This window comes from Sceloporus undulatus, chromosome 5 (assembly GCF_019175285.1).
Source record: "Sceloporus undulatus isolate JIND9_A2432 ecotype Alabama chromosome 5, SceUnd_v1.1, whole genome shotgun sequence".
NCBI lineage: Eukaryota > Metazoa > Chordata > Lepidosauria > Squamata > Phrynosomatidae > Sceloporus > Sceloporus undulatus.
In genome coordinates, this window is record NC_056526.1 from 181575272 (window position 1) to 181602845 (window position 27574).

Consider the following 27574-nt stretch of genomic DNA (forward strand, 5'->3'; position numbering starts at 1 on the left):
TGTGCACTGGGATCAATGAACATCGATAAATCTTGATGTGCATCAGGATACTCTTGCCAGTGGCCTCATACACATCTTTGTAATTCACTAATAGGATTTGTTAGTGCTTCCGCTACATAGCTAAATATAAGAAAAGTTATGTCATGTAGATCATGATAGAGAATTCCATCCCTCATTTTACTCCTAGACTTTCACACCTTTAGTGAGAGTAGGATTTAATACAAACAGTAGAATCTAGGTCCATGTTTGATTTTTAAAAAGTTTGATAAGAATATCAGTTTCTGCTAAAAATTTGGCCTTCTGTACGTATCATTCCTGCGTGGCTTCAAAATTCCTGAAATTTCCTCTGTGTCCCTCAGTAGAAGAAATGCATTTTGGGAGGACATGGAAGAGGGCTTTTTATGTGGCAGCAGCCCAGTTTTTAAATTCCCTGGTTGGTGCCAACGTTGGAATTATTTCAGTGCCAGCCTGCCTTTTTTATTAGTGCCAACCTGCCCTTAAAAAAAATAAATTAAAGCATTTATGCCAAACTGAATTTATCCAGGCTGCAAATTTTTTTTATAGTTATTTTATTCCAAATTGTTTTAACTGGTTTTAAATGGAAAACAATTTAATACATTTTAATCTTTTAAACGTTTGTAATTATTAATGTTTAAAAGTTGATTTTATTGTAAGCTGCCCTGAGAACATTGGATAAAGGGAGAGATATAAATATTTTAATAAATAAAAAAAATTAAGAAAAATTCTAAGAACCATTCTGTGGGATTTTCCGTTCCTTCCAGTCATAGACAAGCGTAGGCCAGTAAATCTTACAGGAAAATAGAATCAACTTTTCTGAGGGTGGATAAAGCTTTACGCTTTCATATGTTGAGACCAAATCTGTTCAAGCATAAAAGTAAGGTGTGCCTAAGCTCTCTGCAGTTTTTGAAACACGAGTTTATCTGCAGCTTTGTTCTGTGTTTTAGACCTGGAAAAGAACTGGGGTGGGATTAGAATTGTGAAAGATGGGAAATGTTGTGGGGGAAAAAACAAGAAAAATCTTTCTCAAACTTTTTTGGTGAGGGAAATAATTTTTTATTTTCTTTTACTTTCCCACCACACTTTTCATATGTCTAGGAGGTTTGGTTGAGCTAAAGAAGCTGTTTTTCATCCCCCTCTCCCTACCCACTTCCTTTTTGCCAGTGCTCCCAAGGAAATTCACTGCATGTGAAATGAGCTTTAAATAGGCAAGTGTGACCAAACAGATTTGGACAGCACTTTAAAAAGAATGAATCCAGAGTCAGTTAAAAAAAAACCAAAAACCAACTCTGAGAAAGCCTGGCTTGTCATACATTGTGGATGGATAAAAATTGGACATGTTAACATACTTCCATCTGGACAGTCTTTGGGCTTGTGGTTAAAATGCTTACATATCAGTGACACTTGCAAACTATTATTAAAATTTTGAGTCATGATGTGTACCTCAGTTCAACAGGCAGTGATAAAATAGGGCATTGGCTTTAACATTCACAGCAGATCTTAACAGCTCTGTGGTTAAAGTGTTGTCCAGGCCTTATTCTAAGTGTCACTGGATGCTGCTGGAGATCATATCTGTAGTCCTGAAAGCTAACTCTTCTTTCCACATTCATACATGTTTTAGGCCTTTGAAATCACTTTTGCTTAGGCTTAATTTCTTACATATTTAAGAAATAGGGTTTTTTCCCTATCCTTAACACTACCCAAGCTAGAAAAGAAACAGGACTTACAAGGCAATGAAAACATGCATTTAGGATGCTGCACTGAGCTGGCATTGCAAATGGATTGGAAAAATACATGAAGACTAGGCTCTCAGTAGGGCCTAAATACCCTAAAGGCATCAGATCCTGTCTGATCTTGGAAGCTAAGCAGGATCAGCTTGGGTTAGTACTTAGATGGGAGACTGCCATGGATGTTATATTTCAGAGAAAGGAACTAGCAAAACCACCTCAGCTTTTTTCTTGCTTAAAAAAACTCTATGAAACTCATGCAGTCACCATAAGTCAATAGGTGACTTGAAGGTGCACATGTTCACACAGATACAGACACAGACATGGCTATCAGTGGCCTCTGGTCAATATAGCCAGTATCTGAGGTTGTGGCCAGAATCCTTGTAGGGTTCTACATATGTACGCTTATCTGTAGAAGTGATTGGACATTTTTGTATAATATGGACAAAAGATTGTCCATATCAAAGTTAGGTACATGGTGCTTTGGTGCACATAGATGCTCATGCACACATGGGTGTGCATGCACATCACATTGACCTGTGTATTCTGTTGTAGATTTGGGTGTGTATTCAATTGTGCAGTGATGCAGCTAAATGCAAGTGTTGCACAGCACAATCAATGCATAACTTCACATGAAGATATTTACACTACTCAGAAGAACAGACTTTTCACCAGCCAGGAAAAGAAAAGCAGGGAGGGAGTTGCAAAGTCTGGGATCAATTACCAAGAAGGTCCTCTTTTTTTGTGTTGATACCCACCACATATGCCTAGGAATGTGGTGGAACTGAAAGAAGGGCCCTCCCTGAAGTTCCTGGAGCTTGGGCAGACTCATATTGGTAGACACAGTCCTTCAGATATTCAGGACCTCAGCCATATCAATATTTGGAAGGCTTCCTGATGGTGAAAGCTATTTGAAAGTGGAATGGACTGTTTCAAAGATACTGGGCTCTCTTTAATTGAAGATTTTTAACGACAGCTTGGATGACCATTTGTCAGAAATGTTTTAGCTGTGGATTCCTGCACTGGATTTTATGATCTTTTGGGTGTCTTCCATTCTATGGTTCTGTGACAAAGAGGATTGGACAGTTTTATGAAGGAGAAAGTTCTAAATGGCTACCAGTCATGATGGTTGATTGTTATCACCAATATCAGAGACAGTATGCTGGGAAACATGAGCTATTGCTCTCATATCCTGCTTGAGGGCTTCTCATAGCCATCTGGTTGGCCACTGTGTGAACTAACTCACACATCCAATAGTATTTTGGCTTGATTTAACACAATCCTTTCTGTGTTCTTCTGACTTCAGGGCTGTGTATCTGTTGGGAGAGAAGAGTAATGCCACAAAAATGCTCTTTAAGTTGATCTAATAGTTGACTTTGAGCCTAACTGCAGAACACCCTATGCCAGTAACCATTTCCCCTCTCTACAGGAACAGTTAGTTGCTTTAGGAAAATGAAAGAGATGGTGAGGAAAGTGTCAAGTATCCTTCTGGGCAGATTACTCTTTGATGAAAAAGTTGACTGAATTTGGCTGCATGTATTTGAAAGTCGCATTTCCTTGGACTGCTAACTAGTATGGACATGTTAACCTCAATCCAGGACTAAGTAGTTCAGAAGGACACAGAATTCCTGTTGTGTTCCTCTTGAAAATTTCCAAAGACTTGAACTCTAATTCCTGTTGAACCATAATTCCAGTGGGAGATAGTAATATGACCAACACCCTATAACATGATAGCTTGAGAGTTAGAACTGGTGAACAAAACCTCATACATCTTTATTTAGCTGGCACCATTTCATATTGCATATGTTGAGGTGGAGGAAGAATCAAAGGTCTGAATTCTACACACTTGAAAAGAGTATTGTCATAGTATAAATTTCAATCTAGGCTGATAATTGCTTTTTTTAATGTGTGGGGATTATTGTGCAGGATCATTCAAACATTGTTCAATCCCTCCCCTCCGCTTCCATTGAAGTCTAAAATGGTACAAGCCTAACAACAGACACAACACGTAGGCTCATCTGTTTTAGTTCCAAGATGATCACCACCCTGCAGCCTGCCAAATGAACACAAAATGTGCTGGATCTTTATTGCTGTGTGTCTTTTAAACCTTGGTGCAAATTATCAGAACATGTTGTATTTTTATTGTGTTGGAATGTGACTGTCGGGCTTGCAAAGTGTTGCTTGCAGTGGGCACGGCACCAAATCGTAACGGCACGGCAGGCAAAGGACTTGATAGCTGGGCAGTTCGTTTTGGGTCGGCCTTAGAGAATGCTCTCCAAAGCCCATTGGGGTTGCATACAGATGTTACATAATGGTTTCAGCTTGCAAAATTTATCCCAGTTATGTTTGGATTTTAAAATTCTTGTTGTTTTGGAAGGACTTTTAAGAATTACAAAGAGTTTGGCCTAAGCAGTGTGTGGCGAGTTAGGAAGCTGACAGCAATGAAAGCAAATGTACATATTTGAACTTCTGACTTTCCATTGGCACAGCCGGTACTGTTGTTGGAGATCTCCCAAGAATTCTCCTCAAGTGGGGTGAACTTGTGCGGCTCACTCAGCAGCAAGCTGAAAACTATTTCTTTCTCCCCGGTGTCTCCCTAGTCCCCATGGGATCGGAAAAATATCAGCAAGTCAGATTTTACAAACTCTAGAGACATGAAGAAATTTCCACGTGTGTGTGTGCACACACGCGCATGCGAGAGATTAAAAGAAGTCTCTTCTCACCATAAACACAAACATACTGATGAAGAAAGAGGCTGAATAACAGAAAATAAACTAGTACAGCTGGCAAACCAGTGGGGTTGTGTTGGACTCTGTCCCCATTTCTATTGATAAATCAAGATCATGACAGAGAGTGATAAAAGGTGCACCTATTCTGTAGAAATAATGCAGTTTAACACCAGTTGAAGTGCTGTAGTTTCCTCTTATGAAATCTTGGGATTTGGAGTCTTTAGCTTTCTTTATCAAAGCATGTTGGTGCCTCACAAAACTATAAATCCCAGGATTCTGTAGGATGGAGCCGTAATAATAATAATAATAATAATAATAATAATAATAATAAATATTTTTATTTATATTTCCTGCCTCTCCCTGTGGATCGAGGCGGGATTACAACCATAAAACAGTAACAACATCTAAAATCCATATAGTAAAACAATAATGTTGCTCAGAAAATACAATTCGCAACAATAAAATCATCATCTGAAATACACAATTACAACCAGAAGTGGGTTTTTTCCTTGGTTCTTTATAAAAGATCAGGTGGGTAGGCCAACCGGAAGAGATCCGTCTTAAGTGCCTTCTTGAAGACTTCTAAGGTGTGATAAGACGGATCTCTTCCGGCAAGTTGTTCCATAGCTTGGGAGCTATGACTGTGTATGCTCTGTGGAAAGTTGTTGATAACCTGGTCTTTGCATATTCTAATAGATTCTTCCCAGATGTTCTGAGAGTGCGAGGCGGATTATGTAGGGAGAGGTGTTCCCTCAAGTAACTCGGGCCCAAGCATGTAGGTCTTTAAAGGTGATGACTAACACTTTGTATTGTGCCCGGAAGCTAATTGGCAACCAGTGGAGAGATTTTAGCACTGGTGTTATATGGTCTGACCTAGATGTTCCAGTGACCAGTCTGGCTGCCACTTTTTGAACCAATTGAAGCTTCCGAACTTGGTACAAAGGTAGCCCCATGTAGAGCACATTACAGAAATCTAAACGAGAAAATATCAGTGCATATACCACTGTTTCAAGGTCCTTTTGGTCCAGGTAGGGACGCAGTTGGCGTATCAGCCGAAGTTGGTACCAAGCACTCCTGGCCATCACATCCACTTGAGACGATAACTGTAGAGATGAGTCCAGGAGTACTCCCAAACTGCAAACTTTGTCCTTTAGGGGAAGTGTGACCCCATCCAGGACAGGTTGACAAATCTCCGTCCCTGGACGTGGGGTACCTATCACGAATACCTCCGTTTTCTCTGGATTCAACTTGAGCTTGTTTTCCCTCATCCAGCCATTTACTGACCCTAGGCAGGCATCCAGAGGAGAGATGCCATCCTTGGTCACAACAGGGGTAGGAGACATAGAGAAATAGATCTGGGTGTCATCAGCGTACTGATAACTCCGGATGATCTCTCCCAGCGGCTTCATGTAAATGTTAAACAGCATGGGGGATAGAATGGCGCCCTAGGGGATGCCAGATGTCAGCTCTCTGTTAGAGGAGCAGCTATCCCCTAGCCTCACCATCTGGAATCTGCCCGAGAAGTAGGAATGGAGCCACTGGAGTGCAGGGCCTCCAATACCTAATTCCCTCAGGCGATCCAGAAGGATACCATGGTAGATGGTATCAAAGGCCGCTGAGAAGTTCAAGAGCACCAACAGGGTCACACTTCCCCTGTCGATACTGAGATGGAGATCATTGACTAAGGCGACCATGGCAGTCTCAACTCCATATCCCGCCCTGAAGCCAGTTTGAAATGGGTCTAGATAATTGGTTTCATCCAAGACAGCCTGGAGTTGGAAAGTGACTGCCCTCTCGATCACTTTGCCCAAGAATGGTAAAAGGAAGACCGGTCTGTAGTTGTTTCTCATCAGGGGGTCTAGGGAGGGTTTTTTCAGAAGCGGTTTCACTATCGTTTGTTTTAATTTAGATGGAACTATTCCCTCCTGAAAGGATGCATTTATTATAAGTTGTCATGATGTTTTTATTGCATCCCCTCCCTGAGCGGTCAGCCATGATGGGCAAGGGTTGAGGGGGCATGCCGTCCTCCTTACACTTCCAAGGAGCTTATTAAAGTTATGTCAGTTAAAGTTGTGTCAAACTGCATTATTTCTACAGTATATATGCACTCTACAGTATATATGCATGGGTAATAGCTGCCTGGTGCACTATAAACAAACCCTCATGGTGATAGGCCTTGAAGTAAGTTTTTAAAACTTAATGATTTGGACTACAGCTCCCAGCATCCTCAGACAAAATGCTCCATGGGATTGCAGTTGATGTTGGTAACTTTTACAATGGCCATGCTGGCTGTGGGAGTTATCGTTTGTTACTCTATACGTTGGTCATAGCAGCATAGTCATTGAGACACTTACTCCATCTATCCTGTAATTGTCAACTCTTGACTGGCCACAACTCTTCTCAAGAGTTTCAGGCATTTATGTAACAGCTTTGCTTGTGAGAATATTGTTCCTGTTAAATGAATGGTGGCAAGGGAAAGGGAATGTGGCTTATTGACAAAAGTTATCTATTTTACAAGGTTTTCTCTCATAATGGGTTGTTATAAATATTATAAATTAAATATTATAAATATTTCCCATATTTTGACCCATTTGGTCAAAATGGATATTATCCTGAAATCCGTTATTTTGTGTATATTGTTCTATTGTTCTGCAATGTACTCTACATGGGGCAACCCTTATACCAAACTCGGAAGCTACAGATGGTGCAGAACATGGCAGCCCGGCTGGTCACTGGCGCTCCCAGGGCCAGCCACATAACACCGGTTTTAAGGGATCTCCATTGGCTGCCCATCCGCTTCCGAGCTCAATATAAGGTGTTGGTAATTACCTATAAAGCCCTAAATGGCTTGGGCCCAGGATACCTAAAGGACCGCCTCTCCCCGTACATTCCGCCTCGCACCCTCAGAACGTCTGGGCAGCAGCTACTGAAGGTGCCTGGGGCTAGGTTAGCCTCCACCACCCGGAGGACATTTTCCACAGCTGCCCCAGCCCTTTGGAACGCGCTGCCCACAGAGCTCCGCTCGTCTACTACCCTGGCCCAATTTAGGAAGGATCTTAAAACCTTCCTATTCCAACAGGCATTCCCCGAATAAATATCCTGTGGGCCTCCCTCCTCTTCCGTGGCCAAGAGGTTGGGCTGTGGGGCTTTTTTGCTTGTTTATTTGTTTTAATCTGTGTATTTTTAATTGACTGTAATTGTGTTTTAATCTGTTGTAAGTCGCCCTGATCGTAGGAAGGGCGGCATATAAATAAAAAATTTATTATTATTTATTTATTATTATTATATACTGGGTATATTTTGAATAATATATTCAATTTACATTTTTGTATGAATTAAAGTCAGCGTGGTGTAGTGGTTTAGTTAGTATCTCAATCAAAGACATATTTCAACTGTAATGCCTACAGTCCAAAACCTACATAGTTTTACAGGGCAGGCTTGTAAATTAACAAGTGCAGAGGGCTCTAACATAGCCAAATGAGCTGGGTTTCCAAAGCTTGTTTTTAACCATAACTCTCCCATTGTGAGCAGTGGGAGAGAAGTCCTTTAGACCAAGGTCCTAAGCTTCTTGGGTCAGTCTGTCTTACTCCATCCCTTCTTACTTCTCTGGGGTATCAGAAGAATAAAATGTGAAAATGTCATATAAGCATACCAAGTACCTTGGGCAATACAAGTGTAAAATAGATAACTGAGGGGCCACTGTACATTGCTCCACATTACAGGCTTTCTAGCCTCATATCATTTGGCTGTTCCCTGTCCCAGGTTACATCTACACTGTAGAAATAATACAGTTTGACACTCTTTTAACTGCCATGGCTCCATCCTAGAGAATCCTGTGATTTGCAGTTTTGGTAGAGAAGGCTAAAGACCTTGTAAAACTATAGATTCCAGGATTCCATAGGTTGGAGCTATTTACATAGTGCACTTAAAGTGGTGTCAAACTGCATTATTTCTATCGTGTAGATGTGCCCCCAGACACTAAGGGTCTATATAAATGGGAAATGATTTGCAGACCATATACAGCTGAAAGATTTAGTGTCCTGTACTTTGTAGATTTCCCCTCCCTCCCCAACCCTCTGCTTTGCAGCCAAAAGGTCTTAGCTTCCTTGAACCTCCACCTCTTTTCACAACAAACTATTTTTCATTTCTTTATTTCTGCTTTTGTGACAATGCACACATTCCTTTTGGTGAAGCAACTTAGAAGCTCATGTGAGATCCATTAAAAAAAAAAACAAAACAAAACAGCAGGCTGATTTTGAAATCTAGGATTTTTTATTATTAGCACAGAGCAGCCGCTAGCATAAAAGGAGGGCAAGGAGTTTGTCAGATCCTTAAACCAGACATATTTGGGGAATATGATCTGCTTTGTGGACACATCTGTCCTCATTTGAGGTTAGATGAGACTACCCCATAGAATGGTGGCCAGGGTTGTTTGCATGGAAGGAGAGATCTGGCAAGTACAATATTATATATTTCTTCTCTGAAATAACGCTCACGTAATTCAATGTGAATTATTCCCAGATAAAAGTGGAATTCTAAATAAAAAAATGTGACAGCTATCAGAGGTTAGGTTTAGGCAGAAACCTTTTCTGCTAGTAGGATGCCCTTCTGCTAATAGATCTCTTACCTGCTGGTTGATTTTAGGATCTATCAGCAGAACAACTTTGCTGGCTAAGATCTGCTGGCAGAAGAGACAGTACAAAAAAATCAGGCAAACAACCAATTTAAGTGATAATTTTAAGCTATTATTATTATTATTATTATTATTATTATTATTATTATTATTATTATTATTATTTCTATTCTGCTTTCCTCCCAAGACTGAGACCCAAAGTCACTTGAAGTCTAAAAAACACAATACAATTAAAAACCTACAAAAAGTGACAATTAAAATGATATTAAACAGTTACAATATTTAAAAGATCCTTTGTTTAAAAATAGAATACAATTTTAAAAAGATAAAATCACTTAAAAACCCCCCAATATACTTAAAAACAATACACTACCCCCAGGACTTTAAACATGTTCCGTTTCTATAACCTATGTATAAATCTGTCAGTATATTGAGGTGCAGGCTCTTTGAACTGCTGACAGCTGTACCTCTTAAAAATTGTGAACAAAAAGATGTTTTCACTATGTGTACTGTGGGATGACTTTATTTATTTATTTACTTTATGCATATACTGCCTTTCTCCCAGGATGGGACCCAAGGTGGCTTCCACAACAACAAATTAAAAATGATTATGAAAAGCTTCAAACCCATTTAAAAACACTTAGGAGTTTTTAAGAATGAGTACATGAAGAAAGTAAAGTAAGTGCAGATAGTAAGAGTAAGTGAGGGAAGGTAAGAGGAGGAGTGTGAGAGGAGATGAGAGAGAGAGAGTGGAGAAGAGAGAGGAAAAGAGGGGTAAGAGGAGGAAAATAAATAAGACTCAGTAGGAAAGATGATCTATAGGAGTAGGGAAATTAGGGATATAGCAAAGATGAAGAGGATGGTTATTTATTAAACTAATATTTTGGTAAGATTCAATATGAATCAGTCTGGAGGATGTTTGAAGTAATATGATATGAATGGGAAATCCATTATATGTTTTCATTATCTTCTAACTACTTTGTTTTTTGTTACTAGATACTAATGGAAATATGTGGTTGATTGTTTGATATTTGTTAATGTAAATATGTTTGTTTTATGTTAAGGTAAATATGATATGTTGAATATTTGATATTTGTTTGTTTTAATAATAAATGTTATATTAAAAACAGTTTAAAAACTCTTAAAATTTAAAGCAAATATATTTAAAAGCCACTTTGCTTTGCTTTCTTCGAGTATGTATGTGTTTTTTTTAACCAGTTGGCATTGCCGTTGGTGATGAGAAATTATCTCTGAGAATCAAAGTTTATTTTTGCTTTTTCAAAAAGCGGGCAGGAAAGGGGCTGCCATGCAAAGTGACGGATGTTTAGTATGTTTCCCTAATTATCTTTTGGCTAAGGATGCTGAACCATTAAGAAGCTAGTTAGTATACGTCCTGAACAAACACATCTGGTCCAGCGAATGGTGACGCTTCTGCCTGGGTGTGGGTGACAGATGTGACGATGGTTCCCTCTGTCCTCTGCTTTAAATAATTAAAAGCATGCTGGTGGATGTGCCCTCAAAGCCAGCTGCATTGTCTCAGAGCAGTTATCTGTGGACATGTGCCCCATGCTCATTAGTCTGCTCCATCTAGTGCAGTCACAGCTCTGTGCTGTTCCAACAATGGTGTTTAGTTAGGGCGGAGATGGCAAAATGGATTGCATTCTTTGAAATAACTCTGGACACTTGGCTTCTTGGTTTGAAAAGGCAGTTGTGGGAGGAATATAGAGCAGGGCCACCCGTGTGGGGGAAAGATAGCCAAGGCCCCATTAGCATGGGAGATTGATCTCTTTTCCCAAACAAAGGGCATTTTAGCAAGTCCCACCCAGATGTTTCATTCTTTGGAGGTGCTGGGATGAGATTGGAAGCATCCCTCTTCAGGACATGGTGGCATCTTGTCTTCAAACTTGTTTCTTTGGGTGATGTATGGCTGCTCAGGCTAGAACAGCTGGGAAATTGCTGTTAATGGCAGTGAGAGGAAGGAGGGGGAAGAGGGAGAAGGAGGAGAGGAGAACAACAACACTCGAACGGAAGACCGGGGATTTAAGTCATTTCCCCCTGCTTTATATATTGATAGTGCATCTCTGTTTGTTTATTCCTTTATCTGAGTTTTGTTTTGTTGTAGATGTTTTGGCCTAGAGTGGATGGGAATTTGTGAGACAGGGAATTATTTCTTCCTGAGAAGAAGAGAATTTAAAACGAGGTTTAAATTTGTGCTACTGAAAGAGCAGGGCAAAATAAGAAGAGGAAAAAACCCAAAAGCATACCGATCTTCAGAGGATCTCGGAGCCTTTCCTGTTCTACAGCATTTTTATAATGACTGTTGAGGTAGATATCTCTGGCCTCTTGGAGCAATCTGGGATGAATTTGCAACCTCCCCCCTCCCATTTTTGCACGATGGTCAACAATAGCACAGCTGTCCTTCTGCCTAGTTGAGATCTCAAACCTACAATTTGGCAAGAGGAACAGAACAAATTGGATAAATACCAGTAAGCCTGTTGTAAAAGAAAGAAAAAGGACTGAAATGAACTCTACAACTTGTTTGATAGAAATGATTTAAGCAGACATATGGTATAGTGAAGCATGCTTTCAAAAACATTGGCCTGCTTCTTCTTTCAGTATGTTTTTTTAAAAAAAAGTTATTTAAAATTAAAGGGAGTGACTGCAATTCTTTCAATACTGTATTTGGAAAGAAGAAGAGGTTTACTTTTTGAATTTTTTTTAGAGGTTGTAGTTAACACACGTTTACATTTCCCCCTACTGCATTGATAATCCAGGACAAAGTTGGTATGGTTACAGAGAGACTTCTGACAATAATTTTCATTGAGTATAGAAAATTTTTTTCCTGCCATGCTCTGCAGAACACTTGTGGAACATGGGCCTGAGAGTCTGAGCATCACTGTTGTTGCTGTTGTTTTCCTTCAAGTCATTTCTGACTTATGGTGATCCTAAGGTGAACTTATCATGGGGCAAGATTTGTTAGAGGGGATTTACCTTTGCCTTCCTCTGGGGCTGAGAGAGCATGACTTGCCCATTGTCACCCAATGAGTTTTCATGGCTGAGCATGAATCTGAACCCTGGTCTCCATAGTCATAGAAGATTATTGCACCGGGGTTAAAATGTTTCCCGGTGCGTTCTAACGTGCACGTGTGGGGGTGCGCACGGAGCATGATAGGAACCCGATGGGGCCCAGAACGCATTTTACCACACAGCGGAACACCGCCATCGCTGCTGGGTATTCCCATCACGTTCCCATTGAGTTCCAGGGGACGCCATTTCTGGCAACTGTTTCAAAGCGTCCCCAGAAATGGCGTCTCCTGGAACTCAATGGGAACGCGATGGGAACACCCGGCGGCGATGGCGGCGTTCCACTGTGTGGTAAAATAGCATTCTGGGCCCCATCAGGTTCCCGTCACGCTCCGTGCGTGCCCCCGTGCATGCACATTAGAATGCACCGGGGAACGTTTTAACCCCGGTGCAATAATCTTCATAGTCTAGTGCTCAAATCACTATACCACATGGCTCTCTGAGTATCATACGTATTTCTTCCCCATTATCACCCTTAACCTTCTTTTCTCCAGGCTAAACATCCCCAGCTCCCTAAGTCATTCTTCATAGGACATGGTTTCTAGACCCTTCACCATTTTAGTCGCCCTCCTTTGGACCCACTCCAGTTTTTCAATGTCCTTTTTGAATTGTGCTCAGAACTGGATACAGGGCTCTGTTCTGGGGCCAGTGTTATTCAACATCTTTATCAATGACTTGAATGACTGAATTGGGGGCATACTCATCAAATTTGCAGATGACACCAAATTAGGACGAATAGCTAATACCCCAGAGGACAGGATCAAAATTAAAAATGACCTAAATAGACTAGAAAGCTGGGCCAAAGCTAACAAAATGAAATTCAACACGGAGAAATGTAAGGTACTGCACTTAAGGAGGAAAAAATAAAATGCACAGATACTGTATAGGATGAATGAGACTACATGTGAAAGGGATCTAGGAGTCCAAGTAGACTACAAGTTGAACATGAGTCAACAGTGTGATGCGGCAGCTAAAAAGGCCAATGCAATTTTAGGCTGCATCAATAAAAGTATAGTCTTTAGATCAAGAGAAGTAATAGTGCCACTCTATTCTGCTTTGGTCAGGTGCCACCTGGAACATTGTGTCCAGTTCTGGGCACAACAATTCAAGAAGGACATTGAGAAACTGGAGCGTGACTGGAGCGTGTCCAAAGGAGGGTGACCAAAATGGTGAAGGGTTTGGAAACCATGTTCTATGTGGAACGACTTAGGGAGCTGAGGATGTTTAGCCTGGAGAAGAGAAGGTTAAGAGGTGATATGATAGCCCTATTTAAATATTTGAAAGGATGTCACATTGAGGAGGGAGCAAGCTTGTTTTCTGCTGCTCCAGAGAACAGGACCCAGAACAATGGATGCTAGCTGCAGGAAAAGAGATTCCACCTCAACATTAGGAGGAACTTCCTGACAGTAAGGGCTGTTTGACAGTGGAACACACTCCCTATGAGTGTGGTGGAGTCTCCTTCCTTGGAGGTCTTTAAGCAGAAACTGGATGGCCATCTGTTGGGGATGCTTTGATTGAGAGTTCCTGCATAGCAGGGGGTTGGACTGGATGGCCCTTTACATTCCCTTAGGCTTAATGTGCTGAGAACCAGACTGGGAGGCAGGATCAAAGTCAGTTGTGGACCATGCATTTTTCTTTCTTCCTGTCACAAGTCTCTCCTTATTTCCTAGTGGCTGCCATTGATGGAACAGCTCTCCTTCTTGCCAATGGACTGAATTCATTTCTTACAGAATTACAGAGGATTCTGGAATTTGGTATAGGCTGCCTTGAGTATTCTGTTTTTGAAGATGAAGCAGATTTATCACAGCTGTGCCCTCCTCCAGCTCAGTCTGACAGCAACCTGAGTGCTCCATAGGAGGAGGAGGTAGGAGAGATGGTCCCAATACCTCAAGATAGGAGAAGGTTGTGACACCTAGTATACACTCAGTCCCTCTCCTGTGTATGAAGTGAGAGGCTGCAGGCCTGAAATATGGTCTGCAAGTTGGGTGGGGCTAAATCAGCTGAAAGTTGAGGGCTTTCCCCCTTTTGGTTGCTGGAAACAAACCTGTCCCCCCCCCTCCATCCTACACAATGAGATCTGACTGATTTATGACCCTGGATTGTTTCGTGACCTTGTTATCTGCTACCATGGACTTTAAGTTTCACAGCTCCTGGACTGTTTGGTTTTGGATACTGCTTGCTCCTTCAGCTTCTGAAATTCTGGAACCCTGCCTGCTGGTGCAGTGTGAGAACCAACCTTTAGCGACCAATCAAAAGAGAGGAATAGACACAAAGTTCCTTTTCAGAATTAAATACTGGTGCTAATCTGACTGAATGTATTTGTTCATGTGAGCAGCAAATGACTTTCAAGTGAAAAGACGTGACTCACAATGGCAAGAGCTGGCTTCAGTGTTGGTGGGGTGATGAATCTGTTGCAGGTTTTAGTGCAAATGTAATAGGAGATATCAAAAGGCCTAAGCCTATTTAGGCATAAGATCCAGCAGACTGGCAAGCTTCTATAAAGTTCAGATGAAAAGTAGCCTCAAATTCCCTGGCCCACCAGCATGAAAACTACCAGTTGGAATCAGTCGTGCAACTATTCCATTATTTCTTCCTGTTGGAAGTATATGCATGTGTGGGACAAGGATTTAGATAAGAGAAAAGATGGTAGAAGCAGTGGGAAAACTGGGAGAAATACCAGTTGAAGAAAACCTCATCTGAGGCTCTTGTATAACTCTGTGAATGATGGAGAGAAATTTCACAATGAGGAGCTCTCCTGGAGCTGGTTGTCTAAATGATTAAAATACTCCACAGTCCAATCAAACAGAATGCAATCTGACCACAGGCAGTTCACAGGAGTTTGGGCTTATGGGGCATTCACAAAAAACTTAAACTGCATAGCAAAAAGTCTCATGGTTTTCCCTGGAGTATCCGTGTAAATTAACAGAAATGCACATTATCACTTGTGTGGCTGTCCATCCACTGAACATTTTAGGCAGTGAGGGCGAACCGATGAGAATAGATATGAATTGCACAGGAGGGTGAAGACATTTAACCATCAATGTGAATGTGCAAAGATCTGCAGCAATTCATATATGATGCATACACATAGATGTGTAGATAGATATTCATGAACAGGGCAAGCTACTGAGCCATGCTTCGTAAGCATTTTTGTAGGCTAATAATTTCTGTGGGCTTGTTTGTGAGGTTGAAGCGAAATCTCAGTGTGTGGAAAGTCCCTTGTTCAATTGCCAAAGGGCAACTAATGAGTAAGTATGATTGAGAAATGGCTTGCCAACTCCACACATTAGCTCATTTTAATCTGACCTCCAAAATAGCTTTATGTCTACATAAATGCTTCATAGTTTCATCTATGTTTTCATGCATGTTCATTAGTAAGGTCAAACTTCACTGTAAAAAACAAAAGAAAACAACAACAGAATGCCTTTTGTTTTTGTTTTTTGGTAAAAGCAGCTTGAACAAATCTCTTTAAAAAATCTTGAATGCCAAAAATCTGAACACCCTCTTATAGTATTTTAGGTGGCACCCCCATTATATAAATACCAGGGAATAAGGCTGCATCCACACTGCAGAAATAATCCATTTTGACCCCACATTAACTGCCATAGCTCAGTGCTGTGGAACTCTGGGAATCGTAGTTTTGTGAGACATTTAGCCTTCTCTGTCAGAGAGCTCTTGTGCCGCAACAAACTACAAATCCCAGGATTCCATAGGATAGATGCATGACTGTTAAATTGGTGTCAAACTGGATTATAGTTTCAGTGTGGATGCAGCCTAAGTGTCATTAAATTGTGGGACTTAATTTTGATTTGATATTCAGAGATTATGCTCAATTACTTCCCCACCCTTTTTAAAAAAATTGCTGGCACCTCAGTTCCAAAAAATCTCTTCAGTCACCCTCACTTTAATAACTTTTTGAGCAGTTGCCAGTTTAATCTTCAGTGCGTAGAAATTGGAGGTAAATTATTTATTACTTCCAGCAAAATGCCTTTCATCGTTTTTATTTAATTTTTTCCCTATCTTTTTTTAATGGGTAATAAAACAGCAATCTTTTATTGGATGCTCATAAAGAAAGGAGCAAATGAATACTTTGCAAATAGGTTACAGTGGATTGAAATGTCAGCTATATTTCATGAGACGGTGAAGCCCTTCTCAGACCAAAGAAGAATAGACAGGAGGGAGTGGGCCATTTCAGTCTCTTGTACTTTTATTTATTTATTTAAAGGCCAGTTCAGCCAGAAATAAATAAAAGAATTTAGCCTGTGCCCAAGACTGATTCACAATCATTGTTTCTTGATTGTTTGGAATGAAGTTCACCATTGCTTAGTTCTAGAAGAGGGGTGTGAACAGCTAGTGTTCCAGATGTTGGACTACAGCTCCCATCAGCCTTAGGCCACATGACTATCCTACAGAAACCTGGGGTTTGTAGTTTGGTGAGGCATCAGAGTTCTCTGATGGCCCAGGCTGAATACCTCATAAAACTATAAATCTCAGGATTTCAAAGGATGGAATCATGACAGTTAAACTGATATTAAACTGCTTTAGGAAAACACTAGGAAGAACTCATTGACTGTAAGAGCTGTTTGTTTGACAGTGAAATAGATTGCTTCAGGGAATGGTGCACTCTTCTTCTTTGGAGGCCTTTAAACAAAGGGATGCATGGACAACTTTCAGGAATGCTTTGTGTATGTAGTCCTGCATGGGTGAAGAATGATCCTTTGACTAAGTGGTCCTTGTGGAAACTTCCACCTATTGGAGTTGCAGTCTTAACAACATCTGGAGAGCCATATATTTGCTCCCAACCATGTCCTAAAATCTACCTCATTACTGGAGGATATTAGCCTAAAATACAGTGGGCTCTTCACATTCACTGGGGTTCGGTGTGCAGGACCTTCATGAAAGCAGGAAAAAAAGCAAATTAAAAAACTCTTTTTTACCTGAAAGAACACCTCTCTAGGAAGCTCTAGGTCCTCCAGTGTAACTCTGTGGCCAACATCTGGCAGAAGTTGACCATAGAATTGCATTGGGGGACCTACAAATGCCTAGAGAAGTGTTTTCTCTAGGAATCTCTGGATCCTCCAGTGTGACTCTATGGGCAACATCTGGCAGAGCCATGCTGGAAGCCCTAGAGATTATTAGAGAAAACATATTCATCAAATCCATGAATAATTCACTTTGCAAAAGTCAAAGCTGCAATGTGGAGGAACAACTGTAGATGCAAAATAAGCTATCCTCTGAGTCTCGCCAGTGGAAGTGCATCCTGCTCTGCTGTAGTGTTCTAATTGTTGAATATCTTAGAGGTCCAATTGTCACAAAGACTATTGTCATCCCAGTGTGTAATAAAAGCATGACTTTTTTTCTAAAGCTGCTGGGGTCTAATGTCTTTGATCCAAATCTGTACATATACATGGTTTTAATTGATCTTAAACTTTCACTGGTTTAGATGGTCTATTCTTCCCTTTTTATGAGCTTTGTTTAATAGGCTTTTAGTCTGTTTATACTATTTTAAAGGGTCAAATTGGATAAATTGCTTTTATTATATGCCACCTTGAAATTCTATGGATTGCTGTTGTAATTTGCCATTAAGTCAATTTACAGAGACCTTGTGAATGAGAGATCACCAAGAACCATAGTCCTCGGCTGACCTGTTCTTGCTGGGCCTTCCCTCTTTTGAACTATCCACCTGTGGTGTGGTGTTCTCTTTTCCTTGTTGTTGTTGTTTCTAATTTATAGTGACCCTAATGCGAACTTATCATGGGGCATTCTGGGGCTGGATGTGCAATGCATCCAAGGTCACACCAGTGGGTTTCCATGTCTGAGCAAGGAATTGAACCCTTATCTCTAGAGTCATAGTCCAGCACACAAACCATGCTGGCTCCTATGTTATCTTCCATTTTGTCAAGCATTACAATCTATAACTTCAATGATAAACTGAAATCACTGTGGATAAACAGAAATCACTGTGAAATTATATAATATTGGGTGGGATATAAACAAACAAACAAACAAGCTTCATTTATATACCACTTCATACTGCCTATGCAGTGTCTAAGCGGTTTACAACTGTAAGCTAATTTGCCTCCAACAGTCTGGGTACACATTTTAGCGACCTCCTCGGAAGGATGCAAGCCTGAGTTGGTCTTGAACTCGCAACCTTATGGTTTTGAGTGAGTGGCTGCAGTACAGGCATTTAACCACTGCGCCACCAGGGCTCCTAATTATTACTAAATAGTAATTAGTAATAATTCAACAATTTAAATTAAATATAACCATTCAATAATATTTTGAGGATAATAATATTCTAATAATAAATAAGTCAGTATTTTATATACAGAGCTTCTCTTTCATCCATTTTTGTTTCATTACATCTGGTTAGTCCAGGGAATTGTAAAAAAATATGGGATAAAGTAACCTTGCTGAAAGTCTTGGATCTGGTCAGTGTCCGGGACGTGGTCAGTGTCTAAGGATAGGAGTTCACCTGAGAAACCTACATACAGCATTCTGAGCTTCCTGACAATTCAAAAGAGTTCAAAAGAGTACCTTCCCCATGCTCTACCTTTTGTAGATATATTTTCTGGGGCGATCCAGTGCACTAAACAATCCAAATAATTTTTCAGATTTCAGCTGCTTTTGAATCCTTCCCAGCCTTGAATAGCTGAATGCATGAACCCATTGCATTACCCCATATTCGGTTTCATTCCAGGCTATGGGGGCTTGCCAAGTGCACTTAGGGTCCCCTTCCCCTTCTTCTTGATTAGGAGTGTGTATTTAAATGTTACTTATATTTTTTGAAAAAAATGTTATTTATCAAGTTTTATAAATTAAATTTACATCCTGCTTTCTACTACATGTACTGCTACAAATAGTTTTCAAGGCTGATAACGACAAGGGAAGATTAAATTGAAAATAATAAGAATATATTAAGATAAATCAATTAAAACTCATCAAGAAGAAGAAGAAATAGCACCAGTTGGTTAAAACCTTTCCACCAAACAAGACAGCTGAACAACAAGAATCCTGAAATATGTCATAGATAGATACATCCCAAGAAGATCAAAACAAATAAGAAGGTAGCTTGAATTTCTCAGACATGACATTTGCAGAGATGACATGATTAGGTTGATTCTTGAAATGTTTATCTTTACAAAGATGATCTGTATGACTTGACTCCATAGCTTTTAGAACCTTTCTGTCATATCCAGCACCTTGTAATCCCTGCCGCCATGCATAAAAAAACATACTGATATGTTGAATGGTTCTCTTTTGGATTTTTTCTCTCTGTCAGGCTTAATCCTTGATGTGCTCAATCAGTTTATTTCTTGAGATGTTTGTCAGATAGTCTGGTAGCTGGAGGTTGACAGAGGGATTCAAACTGGCAGGGGCGTGTTTGAAAAATGAGCGTGGAGAAGTTTGGAGACTTGGGAAAAATATTTGAATCTCAGAGAAGTCACTTTTTGGGCTACAGCTCCCAAATCCTCCAGGTGACATGGTGGGCATTATAGTTTTAAAAAGTAATGTTTCCAACCTCTGGGCACTCTTGCCATATTGTAGGTGTAAATTTGATTTAAGGCTATATTAGTCCATCTTCATCTGGAGTGCTGCTAGATTCCCACCTCTGGCCTTTAGTATCTGCTGAGGTTTTGGTTCTAGGATCTCCCGTGGATACAAAAATCTGTGGATGTTCAAGTACCATTAAATATAATGGTGCAGTGAAATGTTGTCTCTTATATAAAATGGCAAGATCAGGGTTTGCTTTTTGTGATTTATATATTTTTGGAATATTTTCAAACCATGGATGTCTGAATCGATGGAGAAAGAATCCGTGGATAGAGAGGGCTAACTGTACTTAAAATATCCAAAAGACAAAATTCAGAGACATGATTGAATAGATTTTTGTAATTGAGATCTGGGATCCTTTTACACAAAACACAGTGATTCCACTTTAACTGCCATGAATGCTTCTCATGGAACTCCAGGGTTTGTAGTTTAGGCACACGCTAGAGCTCCCTGACAAGAATTCTAAATAGTGTAACTAAACTGCAAATCCCAGTATTCCATAAGATGGAACTATGTCAGTTAAAGTGAAATCATAGTGCTTATAATTGTACAATTGGCCCTCCGTATCCACAGATTCTTCATCCATGGATTCAAGCATCCATGGCTTGAAAATGTTAAAAATATATATATAAATTCCAAAAAACAAACCTTGATTTTGTCATTTTATATAAAAGACACCATTTTACTATACAATTGTATTTAATGGGATTTGAACATTCATGGATTTTGGTATTCATGGGGGGTCCAGTAACCAAACCCCAACAAATATCAAGGTCTTACTTTATAGTGTGAGTCTGGGAATTACAACCCTCGAACCAGTTTCAGTCCAACCTGATTCACAGGCCTATTCTCAAGACAAAATTGGGATACCTTTCTGTGGCACCATCCAGAGCTGCCTAAAAGAAGAATGTGATGGCTAAAACAACCATAATTTGGAAATCTGTTATATGCTCTTTGTAGCTCAAAGTTAAGTTTCAGTGGAAACTTGCTGAATCTCATGTGAAAGCCAGAGATGCTGGGAACAGCTGATCTATAATCCTGGCCATGTGTTTGGGGTTTTCCAAGGTTATTTGAAGAAACGAGGAACCACTTTACTATTTATGTTTTCCTGATTCCCGCCTGCTCTTTGCTGAAAACCTCAACTATCTATAATTAGTGGCTTTTGTGCTGCATGTATGTTGTCATAGTGGTAATTAGTGTGGGTATTGCCAGTTCTGACATTCCTATGTATGGGAGTGCATGCCTTAAGCTATATGTAGTTTGTCACATCCTGAGATCTTACAGTTGCACCAAAGTCTTTGAAATGATGCAATATCTCTCTGAGATGGGTAGCTGTAGTTTTATTAATTTCACCCACTGGCATAAAAAAAAAAAGAGCTCCCATTTTCTAATAGGTCTGCCTCATGTCAACTGGCTATTTTTACAAACTTTATAGCTTCTGGGATGAAATGCTGGTTAGGTGGTTTGGGTTTTCCATTCATAGTTGGCCATTTATAACCTACACCATGCAGGTCTTTATCCGGCTGTGGGCAACAAGGGCAGGGTAAATAAATCTCTAGCAGATGCTAAGATGTGGTGGCATGCCCAAGCTTCTTTGTTTGGGTGTGCTGTGTGTGTATGGCGTAGGGTGTGTACTACCCTAATGTCATAGAATGCAGTTGTCACTTTTGTGTGTCTTCAAGCCATTTCCAACTTATGGTGACCCTAAGGCAAACCCCTCAGTGGGTTTTCTTAGCAAGATTTGTTCAGAGTGGGTTTGCTATTGCCTTCCTCTGAGAGAGTGATGCTTGCCCAAGGTCATCCAGGCAGCATCCACACTGGAGATCTGATGTAATTTGATACCACTTTAATGGCTTTGCTCTGGTGACACAACAAACTACAGTTCCCAGAATCCCATCACATTGATCCACTGCCATTAAAGTGGTGTCAAACCAGATTATATCTCCTGTGAGGATGCATCTCAAGTGGGTTTCCATGGCTGAGCAGTGACTCACATGTGTAATGATAGCTACATCCTAACCATTACCACACCCTACGTTATTTGGCTACAAGGCTTTCAACTTGAACTGTTAAGCAAATTACTAACACCCACAAGATCTGGTTCCCCCTGCTGCATTCCTTGTTTTATTTTAACTGCATCTGGCTGGGGCATTGGGTAAACGTACTATTAAATTTTCTGTGTATGATTCCCCCCTCCCCAATTTCTTTTTCAGAACTCTGGATGTTTTTGTCAGTCTCAATCATGGGCAGTCCCTCATCTCCAGCTCTTTAACCATTACTGCAGCAAAGTGTGTAAGTACATATATAACAAGAGCCATTTGTGTTTTGTTTTTTTATGGACAGTTTATGGATGGAGTGGGCATAATGCACCTTTTATGTCTCATGTGTGCCTGGACTCCACTTTTGTTGTTCTTGAAGCTCCCCCCTACAATTCCCCCGAGCCCCTCAATCCTCCAATTTTTAAAATTAGTGTAATTTTTGGTCAATTTTCGCCCCACACCATGCAGAAAGACCCTCAAAAGCATGAACACATGTGAAAATATACCACCTTCCCACACACTGCACCCCACAAGCATCCTTGAACCCTATACTGACTTCCAAATATTTCACTTTTTCTATACAGTGCCTCTCCAAATGGCAACAGAAAGTGACACTCCCCCACAGGGTGCATCTGCACTGCAGAAATAATGCCGTTTGAGATTACTTTAAGTGCTGTGGCTCCATCCTATGAAATACTGGGATTTGTAGTTTTACAAGAGTGACTGTGGTATAGTAGTTTGAGTGTTGGATTATGACCCTGAGTGAGTCCCTATATTGGGAGAAAAGAGGGATATAAGAAAATAAAATATTAATAGTAATAGTAATAATAATATTTTTAGGTTTTGAATAATGTTTTTCTGAAACATGCTGATCTGCTCTTCTTCTTGTGGTATAGGAACCCATTCGTAGTCTTTCATTGTTATTTCTGTCCCTGGTGTCAGATTTTTATTTATTTATTTTATTAAAGAATGAATGCTCAAGAATACATCTATTTTGTGAACTGACATGTACCCACATATAGGAGTGGTGATGGTGGTGGTTGAAAGAGTGCTTACTAACATAATTTCTGTGAATTAAAATGCAATTATTATATCTTCCTTTCCCTTTCCTCTAGGCAAGTGGCATTGCGGCACTGATAGCAATCCTTATATTGTTACTCTTGCTGGCACTTGCTCTCTTGTGGTGGTTCTGGCCCTTGTGTTGCAAAGTGGTGAGTGAAATAGAGAACTTGTTTGTATTTTTAAGCTTTTGCATGGTGATAATTGTTGTTGTAGTAGTTCTTACTTGCCTTCAACTCGTTTCCCACTGACAGCGACCTTAAGGTGAACCTATCATGGGGCTTATTTGGCAAGGTTCTTCGGAGGGGGGTTGCCATCTGAGGCTGAGAGAGTGTGACTTGCTCAGGGCCTATTCTTAACACTACCTAATCTAGAAAAGAAACAGAATTTACATGGCAGTGGAAACATGCTTTTGGGATGCTGCACTGAGACAACATTGCAAATGGATTGGGAAAATACCATATCCTGTCTGATCTTGGAAGCTAAGCAGGGTTATCCCTGGTTAATATTTGGTGGGAGACCACCAAGTAATACCAGATGTTGTAGGCTACATTTCAGAGAAAGGAACTGGTGAAACCTCCTCTGAGTATTCCTGGCCTAAGAAAATGCTATGCAATTCATGGGGTCTCCATGAGTCAACAGACAACTTGAAGGCACACACACACACACACACACACACAGGGATAATGCATATAAAATGTTTGGGGTCAATAGGTTGTCAAATTTTGGTCCTCTAGCAGTTTGTGACTTTGGCGGGTTACAGACCGCCATTAAAGTACGCGCGGAGCACGTACTAGGGTTAGGAAGGGGCGGTGCCTCTGTCACGAACGCGCCGCCATCGCTCTGTGTGGGGACACTTAATGCGCCTTTTCCGCAGAGCAGAAATGAGCTCCGAAATGGAGCTCCTTCCTGGTTTGCGTCGCTGGGTGCAGCCTTCAGACGGCTGCGCCCAGCTACGCAAGGGAGAAAGGGGCCAAGCGGCCCCTTTCTCCTCCTCCCCACCGCCGTGGGGTGTCTTTGGGGCTTGAAGCCCCAAGGACACCCCTTTCCAGGCTGCGGGGAAGTAGCCTTTTGCCGCTTCCCCTCAGCCCGGAAAGCAGTGGATCGGGGCCTCAGTGGCTGCTGTTCTCGCCACTGAGGCCCCGATACTTCCTAATCTAATTTCTGTATTCTCCCTACTTTATGTAACCACTGCCTCTACTAGAAAATTGCTGTCATTTTAACCAGTTGAATTTTTAAACTGTATTGTTTAAAAACTATTTTAAAAGGGGGTGTGTGTCAATTTATTTATTGAGAGTATGTATTATTCCAATATATTCTAGTCATGTATGCCACCTTGATTGATGCAGCAGAAAGGCGGGGTATAAGAATAAAGTTTGTTTGTTTGTTTATGTATTACTGTAAGTTGGAAACAACTTGAAGACACACAGCAACAGCAAGCATTACATTGTATTGCATTTGGCTGAGACACAGAGTGTCTCTCTCTCTCTCCTTCCCCCCTCCTTCTCCATACTTGAAAAGTGAGAAACTTACTCAACTGCAAGCCTGAGGGCTGTATTCATTTGGGAATGATCCCACATTGTGGGGATGATGGGAACTGTAGGCTGGAGTTGACTGCATCTGTTAGGGTGCCTTGTTATGCTGATGAATGCAAATCAGCATGTCACATTGTCAATGAAGACTGGCTGAAACAGACTGGAAGTGCCTCAATTTACTTTCATCAGATTCTTTTGGAGTTTGACTTAATTATGTCATTCTTGTATATATATATATATATATATATATGTATGTGTGTGTCCATCCCGTGTGCATGTCTGTGTATGTAAATTAGCATTTGCAGACCAGCATGCAACAAATAATGAAGACACCCACTATAATCTGGGGAAAAAAGACAAAGGATAAATTTCAAATACCATCCAATCAGTAAAACTGCGTTTAAAAAGAAGGAAATGTTTCAATAGCTCCATTAAAAAAATGCTCTTGTGGGATTAGTTTTTGTTGTTGTTGATTAAACATCTGTATCCTTCATTTTTTTGTAACAGGCAACAAGAAGATAATATAAATACAACATTTTCTGTGTTATCTTTTAACATCAGGACATAACTACCTGCCTCTTTTCATGTTCATTTGATATGAAAGCGACTGCCTGTTAACTATGGCACGGTACAGACTGCCCAAATGCGGCGTACTCCTGGCGATACTACGGTTAGGGACTGCGCACCAACCGCACGATCCCTAACCCTAGTATGTGTAGGGGCACCATCGTTACCTGGCACCATCCACATGGCACGCGTAACAATTATGTCATGTATACACCACGTCCAAATGACTCAGTGCACACGTGACATGTCTGCGCCCCCCCCCCCCCCGGCCGCTTATGGCAGCCTGGTGGAGGCATGGAAGGGAGCTCCAAAATGGAGCTCTTTTTGGGCCTGCGCATCATTAGCGTGGCAACCAAATGGCCGTGCCATTGATGCAGAGGAGAAGGGAGCTGCAGCAGCCGCCGCTTTCTCCTCTTTAGTACTGGGGTGCTATTGGTGTCTAAGCTGCAAGAGCACCCCTTTTCCAGGCCAAAGAGAACTGGAAACATGGTGGATTAGGGCCACAGGGCTGCTGGTGAGGCTGCCCTGGCCCCAATTCACTGTGAAAAGGGGCGAGTTCAGGCTGCCCCTATATCTCCTCTTCCTAGGTCAAATACCTGGATCATGGCCTAAATTCAGTTGCTAATCCTAACTAGAGTAGACCCTTACATAAGTGATGATTTACCATTCAGCAGTTGCTTCAGTGGGTCAATTCTAGTTTGGACAAACAAAGTTGGGACTGTAGCAAAGGATTGTGGAGATAATGTGTAAAGCATGGATTTGTCTGAACACTCTGAAAATTTTATATAAAAGAATTCATGTTTTGATTATTAATATTTAATCATCTTTAGATCATTCTCACTTAAGAGTAATGCAGACAAGCTTTAGGTGTTTGTGAAAAACACTTCCATTATCCTGCATTTTCAAACAAACCAAATATACTATAGAGGAGATTGGAAAATTTATTTTTGGAGTACCCAGGGGTACTCCAGCCACCCTTCTGGGATTTGTAGTCCAAAAGGCAACTTTTCCAAGCTCTGCTTCGATCAACAATAACAAAATCAGTGTTGAAGGGGTAATATTGCCCTTCACAATTCAGACGTCCTTTCTGGCAGCAACCAGTTGGCATCTACTGTGTCAAATGAATTGGGCATGCTGTTTAATTCTTGGCAGGAGCCAGTTGGTGGAATTGGTTTTTTTTTACTTGATCTGTAATCCATGCACACCACCAGGTTGTTGGTTTTTCATTTTTCTACTCTCTCTCCTTTAAAAAGAGTTCTCTGTTGACAGTTCTTTCGCTCTTCCCCAAACGTTTGAACATATGACGGCATCAAGCTGGCTGTAGGCTCTGGTGCTGACATTTCTTAATGCCCACCTCATTCGAACATTTGATAAGTGTTAATGAGCAGATCAAAGGGACTGTTGCCTGAAGCAACTTGTTTTTGTGTTTTTTAAAAATTAATTTCAAGATATATACATTTTGAAAAATGAAGGAGGAAGAAATCGGCTGTCTTCCAAAATCAAACCTCAGGTTGTTGCTTTAAAGAAAAAATGACAAGCAGCCCATTGCTGAAATGAGGATAATGAAGCCAAATTTAATAAAATTGGAGAAAACTCAAAGTCTGCATATGGTAAACAAAATGGAGATTTTGTCTCCTGAGCTCTTGGGACAGTATTTAAGAAATCTGAATTAAACAGAAATGCTGGCTGTCTTGCAATATTATGTCTTTTAACATCTGCAAGTTCTCAGGCTTCTGAAATTGAATATAGTCTCTCTTTTCCTCCACCACTTCCAAAATAAAAGGATTGTTCCTGTGTTTTAATTCATTTTCAACGAAAAGATACATCCATAATAACACATGGGAAAGATCTGTATTTCTAGTATGTCTGCTTGATGAGGTCCATCCAGTAGTGCCACTTGGTATAAATACAGTTGGTCCTTCTTATACTCAGATTATTTTATACACGGATTCAAGTATCCACGGTTTGAAAATATTTTTAAAAAGTATAAATTTCAAATATCAAACCTTGATTTTCCATTTTTATAGGGGACACCATTTTGCTATGTCATTATATTTAATGGGACTTGAGAATCCACGGATTTTGTTATACACGAGGGATCTTGGAACCAAACCCCAGTGTATAACAAGGGTCCACTGTACATTTGCTAGTCCCAACCAGAGTAGATCAATTGAATCAAGTGTTGAATGAGAAGAAGAAAAAATAACCACAGATGATATATACATAACTTTGAAGTGGATTAGAAGACATCAAAATAGTCAAAGATTTCCTATACCTTGGATCAGTCATTAAGCGAAATGGAGAATGTAGTCATGAAATCAGAACAACACAAGAAACTGGAAAGGCAGCTATGAAGAATCTGGACAAGATCCCTAAGCATAAAGATATGTAACTGAATATTAAAGTCATAATTGCCCATGCCATTCTATTTCTGATTTCTGTGTATCGTGAAAACTGGACAGTGAAGAAAGCAGATAAGAAGAAAATCACCTCATTTGAAATGTGGTGCTGGAGGAGTGTTCTGCAGATACCACGGACTGCTAAAAAGACAAATAAATGGATCCTAGAGCAAAACAAGCCTGAACTCTCTCTAGAAGGCCAGAGGATTAAATTGAGGCTGTAGTAC

At 40.5% G+C, this 27574-nt stretch overlaps 1 protein-coding gene and 1 long non-coding RNA gene across 4 annotated transcripts in view; both read left to right on the top strand.

Annotated features, from left to right (window-relative positions):
* ANTXR2 (ANTXR cell adhesion molecule 2) overlaps positions 1-27574 on the top strand; it is a 158064-nt gene that overhangs the window by 48639 nt on the left and 81851 nt on the right. For all 3 annotated transcript variants that reach the window (XM_042466790.1, XM_042466789.1, XM_042466788.1), the window contains 2 exons: positions 21962-22040; positions 22903-22998. In XM_042466790.1, the coding sequence (XP_042322724.1) occupies positions 21962-22040; positions 22903-22998 (175 nt within the window). The remainder of the gene's footprint in view (positions 1-21961; positions 22041-22902; positions 22999-27574) is intronic.
* On the top strand, positions 10826-14500 carry LOC121930459. The gene is made up of 2 exons (XR_006103950.1): positions 10826-11432; positions 13862-14500. It is a non-coding gene; the product is annotated as an uncharacterized LOC121930459 (long non-coding RNA).